We start from the raw sequence: 13447 nt of genomic DNA, 5'->3' as shown, positions 1-13447 counted from the left end.
GATTATAATAAATATTATAATCTACTTTAAAAATATTAGATAAAAATAAATAATTAATAGTTATTATTAATGAGCAATCTATGATAGATTACTACTGAGAGGGAAAAAGTAGAAGAAAGATTCTTAATTGCTAAAACTAATTATGCAGGGATTTATATACCCTGCAAACCATCTGAACATAAACAACAAATAGCAAACAAAAGAAAGGCTCAGTCTGTAGCAAACAATCATGCATGCATGCCTGAGGGTTCAACACACCCCCCAGACTGAGTATCAAAAATAAATCATAAAAATCAATCTGGTTTGCATAGTAAAATCATGCATAAAATCAACAGTTTCCAAGTATCAAATTCCATCAATCTAACGTCATTTTCTTCTCAATTTTCTTCGTAACCAGTTGCTCTCTCAATCTTTCAAAATCAATTTTCGGTAAGGCCTTTGTCAATGCATCAGCTGGATTTGACTTTGAATCAATGACTCGAATATCAATCCATTTGGCCTTCCAGGCATGCTTCACAAAGTGGTATTTCACATCTAACCACTTAGTGCTTTTCTTGAATGCATCATTCTTCAAGATTGCAACTGCATTGTCGCTGTCAGTGCAGATCGGGACTTAAACTTTGTCTTTGACTTCAAGATTCAGCTGTTGAAGGATTTTGACCAGATACAATGCTTCCCGCACTGCACTATCCAAAGCAATATACTCTGCAACAGTGCTTCCGGTAGCAACAATGTCTTGCTTCCGAGAGCTCCATAAAACCGGTGCTCCGGCATAATAGAAAATGTAGGCCTCAGTTGATTTGCCGTCTTCGCAGTCGTTATACGAAGAATCAACGTAGCCAATTAAACTGTCATAATTAGTGTCCTTTGCAAGCTGAATTGCGAGGTTGATTCCATAATCAGGAGCACCCTTTAGGTAGCGAAGAAGCTGAGATAAAGCTTCCAAATCCTGCTTCCTCGGGTTAGCAGTTCTTCTTTGCAATCGATTCACAACAAAGGCTATGTCTGGCCTGGTTCTCATGGTCAACCAGCCAACCTTACCGACGTCCTCTCCATATACAGATTTTTCTTACATTGAAACTTCTTAATCTTCATCATTAGTTGTTGACAAAGATTGTTTAGTTGTTGAAAACGGTGGTTAGTAAGACGCCTTCATTAGTAAGTATATCGAACTAACCCTGCCTAAGCTTGCCGTTTGCAAGAGGTCTTCAAGGTAAGCAGCTTGATCCATCCAGATTCCTTAATCCGATCTAGTAAGACTGCAACCTAGAAACCTAGCAGGTTCCCCGATCACCTTGATCTTAAAAGTAATCGATCGCTTCAACCATTCAATATCTTCCTTCGACACCGCGGCACAGAGGGTGTCATCAACATATAGCAAAAGCCACATACTCTTCCCCTCATACCAAAAAATGCATCTTTCATCAGGTAATTGTTCGAATCCAAGACTTTCCAATTGCCGTTTGATCGTCTCATACCATAGGCAAGCGGACTGACATAAACCATACATTACCTAGTTGATCATACAAACTTTGCCCGGTGTCTCATACCCCGTAGGTAATCTCATAAAGACGCACCTCTCGTCAATCAGGGCATTAAGATAGGCAGTAGTATAGTCAATCTATTCCCAAAACAAATTCCGAATCATCACCATAGAGAGGAACAGCCTTATACTCTCTGGCCGTGCAACCGGTACATAGGTGTCGTCAAAATCGAAACCTGGTCTCTATCTGTTGCTATAGATAACCCATCGAGCTCTGAACTCGGTAATATAGTCTTCTTTATCACATTTGATATCAAAAACCCATTTGCCAGGTAGCACCGTGCTTCCCTTTAGTGGATCATCAATAGTTTGATAGGCCTTAGTACGATCAAGCTTTTCAATCTATAGATCCATCGCTTACTGCCATAGCTCGTTCTATGGTGAACTCAATGCTTCTGTTCGGTTACGCGGAATCTTGATTTGCCAGGTCTTTAAACCTTAGGGAATATCAATTGCCACCGTACCAATCATTGTCTCAATTAAATCAATTGCTAACAAAGCCTTGCCATATTTATCCCATTCTTCATCTTCGAAACGTCTTAGTAGGTTCAATTGACGTCCAAACCTAGTTCTTACCGGTTATAGCGGAGTCGGTATAGGCGCAGATAATAGGTCCGGTAATAATGATACCGGAGATGGTGCCGACGGTAATAGTATAGGCATCAAATTCCCAGAAATCAACTTTGCACTCGCCTTTGGCGTAGCAAAATACATAGTTTGATCATCATCATCCTCTTCTTCATCTATCTCAATCACCCGTTGTTAATCATCAAGCTTTGGTAGTTGATCAACCTATTAAATTTGTCGAGAACGTTGTGCCATAATGATAGGTAATCCAGTTCCTTACTTAGAATCCAAAGGGCCATCGATCACCTCCCCTTCAACGACAATATCCCGATCATCAAAGTGAGGAATTCCCTGTTTCTGTTCCCAGAAAACAACGTCTCTATACCTCGTCACCTTCCTAGTTTTAGGATTGTAAATTCGGTAGATATAACCATTATCTCCTTCATATCCAACAAGGTGGCCTATCCAGGCCCTTAGCTCCATCTTTTAGCTCTAGATTCTCCTCTCCTTCGGAATGTGAACATATGCCTTAGCATACCAGGTCCGTAGAAAAGAAAGAGTTATATTGTCGGGGGTTCACATATTCAATTGCTTCCTCCAAGCGATCACTAGTGCATCATATCCTTTCCTTCGAAGACGATTTATAATATAACAAGCCGTATTCAAAGCCTCGGTCCACAATTCTTTCGGCGAACCGGCATCAATTCCCATTGTCTTTGTGATTTAGAGAAGGTAATGGCCTATGAATTCGGAGACGCCATTCTGTTTATGGGCGTAAGAAGCAGAAATAGACATAATCATTATCTTGTTTCTTACCCAAGTAACAAAGGTAAAGAACTCCCTTCCCCCGTCAATACGCCATTCGAAAGTCTAAGTTGTTATCCTCCGGTAAATATCTTCTACAAATCGTTGTAAAACTAGTAATACTTCACCCTTTGTAGCAAGACATAAAGCGAAACGGTAACGTATTGCATCATCGGTGATCACCATTACATGTTGTCGATCATTTTTGCCATTTTCCGGGTTGTAGCCAGGCGGGTTCACCGGCTGCAAATCAACATAAAACATATAGGCAGCCTTTATAGCCCTTGCCTAATTAGCTCTTGATATAATCTATTTAGATTTACCAAGACCACATGCCTTACAGTCGAAAGGATCATTTTAATCCTAAATATCACAACCTAGATCTGCCTAGTTAAGCTTGGTTTTATAAGAACCGGCATAGCCCAAACGTCTATAGGCTAGTTCCGCGGAGATCACCGCAGCACCAAGAAAGGGCGAGGCTAATTGAATAAACGGTACCCTATAGAAATCCTTAGTAAAACCGATCACTCTATCTTTATCATCATATAGAGTTTTCAATTTACTATTCCACCAAATCCCCATCTCCTTCTCTACAGTGCCTAGAGAGAAGAGGTTATATTGACCTACTCTATAAACACAATAAATACTAATTTAATAGCATATCGGAGTCGTTTGAATAGCAGCCTATTATACCGTTTAAACGGAGATATCTTCGACATAAAAACTAAGTTGAACCAAACTATGATATTCAGCTTTGACCTTTTCATTACCGGAGGTCAACTATTTATATTCTTATCCTTTCGGATATTTCTCAGTTATTAGAAAGGCAGATTGATCACTACAGATATACTCTAAAACACCCGTGTCCAAAATCCATAGGTATCCAGGTATTACAGCCACAAATTGAATAGCTATCATTAATTGATCTAGTTGTTGAATTAGAAACCCCTCGACATCATCAATGTCATCTAGATCTCGGTCTACCGTATATTGATTGGCAAGCATATAAGAAGGATTGAAATCAGTTGGCAAACCGGCTATCGATGTCATAATAAAGCCAGCGCTCTTAGGTGCAGAAAGGTTTGCCTACTTAGTCCTATCTATCGGTAGCCCCTAGACCTATTAAGCTTTATCCTATTTAAATTCCGTAGGGTTTGTCGAATTGCCTCCACAATTATCATTCTTAAAGAACCAGATTCCAGGTCTTAGAACCCATCCTTCCGGACGTTTATCAGGATACAAATTCCAGCATAACAATATACCATAGCCCATTACCCCACAGTAAGAGCAATTACCGTTATTACTTCTCTCAGGTCTATATGCTCTCCATTTATTAACATGTTCCTGGGGAGACGTACCTTTCGGAGGTGAATTCGTCAAACGAGCATTCTAAGGATTCTAAGGCTTCGGAGGATTCGGAGGATTATTATTTTGCTAGCGTCGAGGTTGGTTGTCATTAACCGCAGACATAATGCCAAAGGAATCGGCGGAAGTAGACTTAATATAGTCCTGAATTGCCGTACTATATCGATAGAAATCAACCATAGTAATCTTAGTAACTAGATTTTCAATAGCGTTTAGTTCATTATCCTTCACAACTATAAAACTATTTAGCTCTAGCACCTCCATTAGCTCTATCAACATCGTTTGTAAAGCATAATAGGGCGGAATTCCAGACTTCAAATCAGTCAACGTCTTATACGTTGCCTTCATTAAAACAATGAATTCATCGCTTAACGAAAACTTCCTTCTAGAGATAGACCGGAAAGCTATCATAGCTACTTTTAAAGCACCATAACCTTCACCTTTTAGGTACTTCCGAATCTCCTCCATAAACTCATCTGCGAATATAATCGGATTTCCCCGACCATTGATTTCCTCCATCAAGTCGCTATCTAAACTACTAGACATCCAAGTACGAACTTACTTAGAAAGAGTCTTCCACTTCTAGCCATTCGGGTCTCTTCGGCTCGGCCAGGAGATCGATCGTTTGATCAAATTGTATAAATTATGGCTCTCTAAGATCTTCTCAACCTTATCGATCCATTTGTCAAGATCCTCTCTTTCTTTAAGAGGAGGAGTAATTTTGTAAAGATTGAATGTTCCAACATCTGGCAGACCGACAGCTTGGTCAATAACCAAGACGTCTTCTTCATCATGCCAGTTGTTGTTGTCAGGTGGGTGGGTTGCCATCTTGACAAAATAACCACAAAGTAAGGTATAGTATCTTCTACTACCCTTCAAAAACAAAGTTCCAAAGCAAGGCCCAGTACTATTGTAGCACTATCCTTGATGGATATTGATAAAATAATGATTCAGAGGTAGAAAAAGGGCTTCATAACCTAATGAGCAATCTATGATAGATTACTACTGAGAGGGAAAAAGTAGAAGAAAGATTCTTAATTGCTAAAACTAATTATGCAGGGATTTATATACCCTGCAAACCATCTGAACATAAACAACAAATAGCAAACAAAAGAAAGGCTCAGTCTGTAGCAAACAATCATGCATGCATGCCTGAGGGTTCAACAATTATATTATAATAGATATTAATAAGAATTATCTTAATCTTATCTTCTAAATTCTTAATTTAAATTAGTATTTTATTATAACTAATTACTAATTAGATCTTATTATTAATATTTATATAATTATATAGCTTTTTATCCGACTTATAAATTAAATATTTATAGAAATTCTTATAATATCTAGTAATTATTTTAAAAGTATTATTATTAATTATCTAGTTATATTTTAAAGAATAAGCTATATTAATATAAATAATATTAATCTTATTTTTTTTTTATATATATAATTATATAGTATTAAATATTATTATATAGCTTCTATCTCTCTATAAATAAATCTTTTATTAGATAAAAATATATCTTAATAAGATATCTAATATATTTATAATAAATATACTTAGAATTATTTATATATTATAATTATTAATTATACTATTATTCCGCTTATTTATTAATTAACTTATCTTTAAATAGTATATTCTTTATATCTTATTATTATTCCTTTTAATTATTTTAATTATTTTTATTATTATTATCTAATCTAAAATTATATAAATTATCTTTATAATCTTTATTATTATAGTTTTAATCTTTTATTTTATCTTTATATTAATTATTATTATTCTAAATAATATTAGTAGAAGTTTTTAGATTAAATAATAATAAAATAAGGATATTATATATTTTAATTATTAATATTTTATATATATTACTAAAATTCTTTTTTATAATAAAATCTAGTATCTTATCTTTTAAAATCTTATAAATAAATATAACTAATTTAAGTTTATTTTTTAATTATCGAAGTATTATAAATAATACTCTAAATAAATAAGATTTAATTTTATATATATTAAGTTAATTATATTAGATCTAATAAATATTAATATAATCTTTTATAAAACTAAAATATAATCTCTTTATTTTATTAAATTTAATTATTTTATATCTTATATTATTAATAATATTAATATTATAAATAATAGACTTAATTTTATATAATATATAATTAGTATAAATTAGGAAACTATTTATATATTCTTTAAAAGTTATAATAATCTTTTAATCTAAAAGATCTTTAATCTATCTACTAAAAATCTTTAATTAATATCTTTATAAATTATAATTAAGATTAAATTTAATAAAATAAGAAAGATTATAATTAATAACTTAATTAATTTATATTATATTTAATCTATTAATAATCTATTATTTCTATTTTATTAGATTATTATTATTAAAAGCTAATTTAATATCTTTATTAAACTTAATCTCTTTTATTTTAGGAAGATTAGTCCTTTATATATATATCCGTCTAATAGGACTATATTATTACTATTACTAACTATTAGAAATAGGATTTTATTACTAGTAAAAAGTAGAGAGAGAATATAAAGAACCTTCTTCTTTATTATTATTATTATTATAGGAACTAGTTATTTTAATTATATATTAAGTATCTATCTTCGGTCTTAATTAAAAGAAATAATATACGTACCGGTACTATCCGTCACGTTAATAAAATAACTATAGAAAATAAAGCTTCCTAAATAATTAGAATAATAAAAATATTAACTTATAATAAGATTATCGATAAAAATTAATATTAATAATAGGATCGATACAGTATAACCTGGTTATAACGATACCGGATATACCGATAACCCGGTTATAACGATCGGAATCCGGTGCTTGAATTAATCCGCTATACAAAAATCGTTAAAACCTGCTTTGTGCGATTATCGTAAATTCACCCTCTCTCCTACGCAAAAAATCGTTATATCTAGGGATTTATACGTCATTTTCAAGCATTCCTGACTAATAAAAATGCCTCGCCGATCTATCCCAATCTCCTAAAAGATCGCTCTTCGAGAGTACTACCGAAAGAACCCCTTACTTACGTATAAGGGGTTAGCCAATTAGTTCAACGAGACTTATAATCATCCTATTTCTCAATCTACAACTTCCGAAATCCTCTCCTCCCGATACCTTTACCTTAACGCGGAGCTCTCGAAGCACTAGGTTAATGCAAAGCGCGCTCGGATAGCGTAGTGGCTAGACCTTAAAAAGGCCCTTATCTATTAGATAAAACTCGCTAAATATTATATTCCTATAACCTAAGAGGTTATACGTGAGAAAGCGCGCTTTTTCTAGTACTAGCTACCTATTTATATAGGCGTTGAAATGCCTCTATTTAGTAATGGCTAGCTTGCTGGATTTTAGCACCGTAAATCAATACGCAATCGTTTATATTATGGTAAAGATAGAAGCACCCTATAGCTTGCTTCTGAAGCTATGATTCTAATTCGTCAAACTCTTTAATTGTATAGCCCTCGGGATATATTTAATTGTGACGAAACTGGCCTTTTTTGGAAGCGTACCCCTGACCGAGGCCTTTCAACCCGATCTTTACCTGGAAGAAAGAAGGAGAAGGCTAGAATTACAGCCTTGTTTTGTTGTAATGCAGATGGTTCTGAGAAGTTAAAACCATGGTTTATTGGTATGTATGCCTGCTTCCTATGCCTGCTATGCCTGCTTCCTATGCCTGCTATGCCTGCTTCCTATGCCTGCTATGCCTGCTATGCCTGCTATGCCTGCCTATGCCTGCTATGCCTGCCTATGCCTGCTATGCCTGCTATGCCTGCTATGCCTGCCTATGCCTGCTATGCCTGCTATGCCTGCTATGCCTGCTATGCCTGCTATGCCTGCTATGCCTGCTATGCCTGCTATGCCTGCTATGCCTGCTATGCTTCCTATGCCTGCTATGCTTCCTATGCCTGCTATGCCTGCTATGCCTGCTATGCCTGCTATGCCTGCTATGCCTGCTATGCCTGCTATGCCTGCTATGCCTGCTATGCCTGCTATGCTTCCTATGCCTGCTATGCCTGCTATGCTATTACTTCCTATGCTAATAACTACTATATAGGCACAGCTAAGAAGCCCCGCGCTTTTACCACTTCCCGCGTTAATATTAATAATCTTAATATATACTGGAAGTGGAATAGCAAGGCCTGGATGACTGGCGAGATCTTTGAAGAATGGCTTCGGTGGTTTGATGCTATAATGATTCATAGGAAGGTAGTACTTCTTATAGATAATTTCTCAGCACACGAATCTATAGTGAAAGCTATTAATAATAGCACTTCACCACTTCGAAATACCCTAGTTATATGGCTTCCACCAAATTCAACCTCCCGTTTTCAACCACTTGATTAGGGTATTATTAATATATAGAAAGTATATTAGAAGCGCTAATGGGTTAAATTTATATTTAATGAGTTTGATAGTGGTCGAGATCCTATGATTTTAATGAATATACTAAGAGCTATTCAATAGGGTATTTAAGCTTAGGATCTTGATATATCAGCTCTTACAATTAGGAACTACTTCTAAAAAGGGCTCTTAATATCGGGTACTACTACTACTACTACTAGTAGTAGTAGTAGTATTTAATCGCTAGTTAATGAGATATCTTCTAATATACTTATTATACGGCCTTAGGTACCAAATCCAATGGATATTGAGAACTTTCTTAACCTAGTTGATGAGCTTGTTCAAGATAGTATTGATACTATTGATGATATTGTACTAAGCGAGTTCTCTAGAGAGGTTGATATTGATGATGATATAATGGTTGAAGAGCCCCAGATTCAACACTATGAAGCTATTCAAGCTTTAAAAACCCTTCGGTTATATGAAGAGCAGCAGGAACAGGGTGAAACCAAGTTAATTACTGCTCTACATAGACATGAGAGGTTAATTGAAGCAAGGAAAATAGGAGGGCAGAAGCAGAGCGATATTAGGAGCTTTTTTAGGGCCTAAATTTGTATGTAAACCAGAAATATATATTTAATATATGGCACCTTGATTTAACGAATACATACCTGGATATAACGATAATTTTCCCGTGTCTGAATTATATCGTTATAACCAGGTTATACTGTAGTAGATCGAATTCGGAAGATCTTTTAAGGAAATGTGCTTTGGAAGATCACTTTGGAAAATGTCATCTTGTTTGTGTTTGCTCAAAGTCGGAATGCTAAGTGATGATGTGTTTTGAGGAAGCAAGAGTTGGATTGTAGCAAACTGAACAATCATGCTCCCGTGACGAAAGAATCTCGAATGGACCCAGTGATGTAGGCAAATTACATCAAAAGCATTTATATTAGAGTGTTTTTGTTTTTCGTTCGTCGGGGGATTCTGCGCTTGGCTGGGAATATACTTGCGAGAAAAAAAATTTAAAGTAAGCATACTTTGTTTAGGAACAGAAAGGATATAGTTTATTCGTCGTATCTGTTGACGGGTATTCTCATTGACACGGCGATGGGCGGATAGCTCCAAGTATTGACAAAGGCCTCGCCAGTATTCATTATACGACTGAAGCAATTTCTTTCGTGATGTTTTGAATATCCAATCAAAAAAGTTTATGTAAATCGCCTGATCCTCTAAGAGAAGAAAGTCAATATAATCCTCGTTCGATTGTATGCAATATCTATTCTTGTGTTATTCTCAATCAGAAGACCTTTCTGGATTAAGTGAGCACTCGTTCGAGAACTATTATGAATCAAGGTATGTAGGGCCTGGAAAATATGGCAGAAATAGGCTTAGCACGGGGCTTGCACAGGACATCGCTAACCTGGGTGAAATTAATTTTTTTGCTCTAGACTTGGGGGTTGCCTGGGTATAAGGGAAAATGCGCTGATTTGGAATGGAGACTGCTGTCTACCCAATGATATTCAATAAACACTTCAGTTGTTTGAAAGGAAAAGAATTATTTCTAAGACAACCGATTGTTTAATCAACAGCCGCAAGTTTGCTTGCCGTTGGCCCTCATTTCTCACCACTATGGGCCTCGTTCTTATTCGATTGAGCAACTTGTCCGAATAACATTGTCGCACATTGCAACATTGTTTGCGCAACCGTTCAGGTTTCTTTAAACCCTGTCCAGCAGCCTTAGAATTTACGTCTAATTTTCTGCTCGGGATCCAAGTCCGGGTCAAGCATTGTACGCTTTAAACAGGATATGAACGAATTGATTTTTTTTATTTTATTTTCTCTGAAAACTTTCTTTCTGTACTCGCATTTCCAAGCAACTCATAATTCAGTGACCGGCTGCAAGTTTGCCTGCTGGTTAAGAGGGCGTGCAAAGTGGTGGTTGAAGTACAGCAGTAAACTGAGAGCCCCTTCCCCACCTAAAGCGCAGGTCCGTACATTTCATAATCCATTCGCATCCCCAGCTCACTGACCAAAAATCATTTCAACCTGCTTGCCAGCACCTCCGCTCTATTCCGAGACTTCAGGCGAGAACGGAGAACTTAAACTTGTTTCTCCTAAGTTGTACGGAGTACTAGTACTAGTACTGTAAATCTTCGCTCTACACTCCAACTATCCCAGCTCACAGTAGAATCGGACTTGCTCCAACGAGGCGACCATATTCCGGGCTACACGTAGCTGCACATGGGTGCAAATATGCGCGCAATCACTCGCGTACATTGAGCCTATATGGTCAAGAACACGTTGCATTCTAGCCCTGCTTTCGCATGCATAAACTAGCATCACTTCTATTACGCTTACAATAATGGGGCTCATGAACCTCCCCTCGTACATTTGTAGAGCATCTATTCACATGTAGTGCTTGATCGCAATCTCTATATGCAATCCAAACATCTATGAAATGGCTATATTAGCTCTTTGCGGCTCTTTTAGAAACTCATAAACACGTCAGGCTCTCTTGTCGGACCAAAAATTCGTTTATGTATTGACAAACCTGTGAATATTCATAGCCCAACAAAGTCTTTTCATCATGTCTTCTTCTAGCATTCAAAGCCATTCAAGCGCAAGCCAGTATGTCGCACCTTCGACCTTTAACAGCGATAGTCTTCAGAGCTTTCTTAAGCAAGTCAGTGCACTGGCTTCAAGCCCTGAGTCCCAAGCTGCGTCGGTTATGATTGAAGAATTCGGCCATCAGCGTGAACAAGTTTTTGCCAGAAATGAGGAGTTGAAGAAAGCCCAAAATGAGATCCTCGATCTGAAGGAGAGAAATATTTCTTAGTAAATTGACATTTAGACGATAAATAGCCTTGTTGTATGGTTTCGCTGGGCTGTGCTGAGGCCAACTATGGGAGGCACTCTTTATACGTCAGGATGCCATGAATATGGGGGCTTCAATATGGCATTTGTGTGCCAATATCTCCCTAAAAAAAAGAAAAAAGGATAATACACGTTTGAAAGTTGATGGGTAAATGCTCTTTCTATAATACAGTGAACACCAGATACAAATCCTCATATCGCTACAGAAACCCAGAAGTTATTGGAACAAGACATCATGCACGCGGCAAATGCCCTCATTTCTTGGCCGTCTTCTTCTTGCCCTTCAAACTCTTCAGCTGAGCAGCCCGCTCGGCTCTCTGCTGACGCTTCCTCCACGCCAACCAACGGTTACCACGATCGTGCGGCATAGCAACGATACCAGCCTTCTCAGCAGAGCGACCAATCTCCCAATTAGCCTCGCGGTACATGTAACCGGGGCGTAGCTGGGGGCCAGACTCAGCTTCGACAGCCTCGACATCCGTCACACGGACACCGCTCTCATCAACAGAAGCAACGAGATCAGACTGAGCCTCGACGCTTTCCGCCAACGGCACAGGAGCCATATTCAGCTTACGCCGGCTGGGCGCATTGCGCGGGTGCGGGAGGTTCTCATCCTTGTCGAAAACAACTCCGATATACCGGCGCTTCGAGTGCTTCTGCGGGTCGAGGTAGTAGCGCACGTAGCCGGACTGTGTTGCGTAGATTGTGTGGTCCCGTCCCATTCCACAGTTCTCACCGGGGAACCATAGTGAGCCTCGCTGCCGGAAAATGATGCATCCCGTTACGACGTACTCGCCGCCCGAACGCTTCGCTCCGAGACGCTTACCGGCCGGATCACGTGAGTGCTGATTGGCCGTTCCTTGCGAGGCGTGCGAGGCGTGACGCACTTGTGTGAAGGGGAGGAGTGCGCGGGAGAGGGAGGGTGTTGGTGTGGTTTTCGGGAATGTGGATGTTGCGGAGAGGGTGCGCAGGAGGGATTGCGATTGGGAGAGCGCAGGTGTCGACTGGATTTTCGGGGTGAATGCTCGCTCCAGTGCCCGCAGGGGCGTTAGCACTCGCGGCTTGAACATGGTGGGTTGTAAATTGGATTGTTTGGAGGTGTAGATCGTTAAGCTCCCAAGGGGAAGTTTTTCGTTCGGAGATCAGGCTTGGCGTCACGTGTGTACCCGTAAGCTGGCTTCATTTAACTATACACACACCACTTAAACTCGTTTTACTTTCTGTACAAATACTCCATTCTACAATTACTTTCGGTGTGATTATTCAAACTATGTTGCAGAGTTGGCGTCAAGCCCTCTGGGCTCTTCTCCTTCTCGTGTCTGTTGCCCAGGCCCAATTCAACTTCTTCGACCAGATGTTCGGAGGCGGCGAGCAGCAACAGCGCCAACAGCAGCGGTCGCAGAACGCTCCCAGTGACAGTGATCGGTACCAGCAGATGTGGAGTGGAGGTAAGACTCGAAATATTCGATTATTGAAAACATGCTGTCGCAAGTTCGTATTGCTCTCGTGACCACATAACTGACTACTGTGGTCTCTGTTTACAGCACAATGCGACCACTACCTCTGCCCCGGAACTCTTGCTTGCGTACACTTCCCACACCATTGCCCGTGCCCTCACCCAGATGTCGAGGAGAAGGTTGAACTTGGAGAAGGAAGTGCTGTTTGTGTGTCGAAAGGAGGGTTCAAGGCAGGCGAAGCTGCGCGGAAAATCGAATTAGCTCGCAAGGGTGTCTTGTGAGAACTGGGTGTATGATCTTGGTTTTGTTATATGAAGGATGCAGCTGCCGATCGGTCGTGGGGTCGAGCCATGAAGCTTGGTGCCGCTGGACGAATTGATCGATAGGATTACTATCAATCGTTTTTTTGGACATACCAGGTGTGCTGCAAAATTGGAGAGCTTACTTGGTATATTGAA

The 13447-nt window shown here is 38.5% G+C and overlaps 7 protein-coding genes across 7 annotated transcripts; 3 read left to right on the top strand and 4 right to left on the bottom strand.

Moving 5' to 3' along the window:
* Window positions 1–730: 730 nt before the first annotated feature.
* On the bottom strand, window positions 731–1510 carry N7516_008807 (uncharacterized protein; the record flags this gene model as incomplete). The annotated part of the gene is made up of 2 exons (XM_057221526.1): window positions 731–1068; window positions 1393–1510. Coding segments are annotated over 2 exons (456 nt in total), but the record flags the coding sequence as incomplete, so codon positions are not given.
* Window positions 1511–1513: 3 nt separating this feature from the next.
* On the bottom strand, window positions 1514–1910 carry N7516_008806 (uncharacterized protein; the record flags this gene model as incomplete). The annotated part of the gene is given in 4 exon segments (XM_057221525.1): window positions 1514–1621; window positions 1652–1726; window positions 1748–1885; window positions 1905–1910. The coding sequence occupies 4 exon segments, from the start codon at window positions 1908–1910 to the stop codon at window positions 1514–1516; spliced, it is 327 nt and encodes a 108-aa protein (XP_057071797.1).
* Window positions 1911–4861: 2951 nt separating this feature from the next.
* Window positions 4862–5107, bottom strand: N7516_008805 (uncharacterized protein; the record flags this gene model as incomplete). The annotated part of the gene is made up of 1 exon (XM_057221524.1): window positions 4862–5107. One exon carries the CDS (start codon window positions 5105–5107, stop codon window positions 4862–4864), a length of 246 nt encoding a protein of 81 aa, XP_057071796.1.
* Window positions 5108–8014: 2907 nt separating this feature from the next.
* On the top strand, window positions 8015–8368 carry N7516_008804 (uncharacterized protein; the record flags this gene model as incomplete). Its single annotated transcript, XM_057221523.1, has 1 exon — window positions 8015–8368. One exon carries the CDS (start codon window positions 8015–8017, stop codon window positions 8366–8368), a length of 354 nt encoding a protein of 117 aa, XP_057071795.1.
* Window positions 8369–11245: 2877 nt separating this feature from the next.
* N7516_008803 (uncharacterized protein) lies at window positions 11246–11494 on the top strand (the record flags this gene model as incomplete). Its single annotated transcript, XM_057221522.1, has 1 exon — window positions 11246–11494. One exon carries the CDS (start codon window positions 11246–11248, stop codon window positions 11492–11494), a length of 249 nt encoding a protein of 82 aa, XP_057071794.1.
* A 292-nt stretch (window positions 11495–11786) lies between these two features.
* On the bottom strand, window positions 11787–12602 carry N7516_008802 (mitochondrial 54S ribosomal protein bL27m; the record flags this gene model as incomplete). Its single annotated transcript, XM_057221521.1, has 1 exon — window positions 11787–12602. One exon carries the CDS (start codon window positions 12600–12602, stop codon window positions 11787–11789), a length of 816 nt encoding a protein of 271 aa, XP_057071793.1.
* Window positions 12603–12802: 200 nt separating this feature from the next.
* On the top strand, window positions 12803–13270 carry lcl2 (the record flags this gene model as incomplete). Its single annotated transcript, XM_057221520.1, has 2 exons — window positions 12803–12980; window positions 13077–13270. The coding sequence occupies 2 exons, from the start codon at window positions 12803–12805 to the stop codon at window positions 13268–13270; spliced, it is 372 nt and encodes a 123-aa protein (XP_057071792.1).
* Window positions 13271–13447: the final 177 nt, after the last annotated feature.

Source organism: Penicillium verrucosum (assembly GCF_028828655.1).
Source record: "Penicillium verrucosum strain IBT 35672 chromosome Unknown utg000003l_segment0_segment0, whole genome shotgun sequence".
Classification (NCBI taxonomy): domain Eukaryota; kingdom Fungi; phylum Ascomycota; class Eurotiomycetes; order Eurotiales; family Aspergillaceae; genus Penicillium; species Penicillium verrucosum.
The sequence above is the reverse complement of the archived record's forward strand: the minus strand, read 5'-3'. Positions and strand labels throughout refer to the sequence as shown.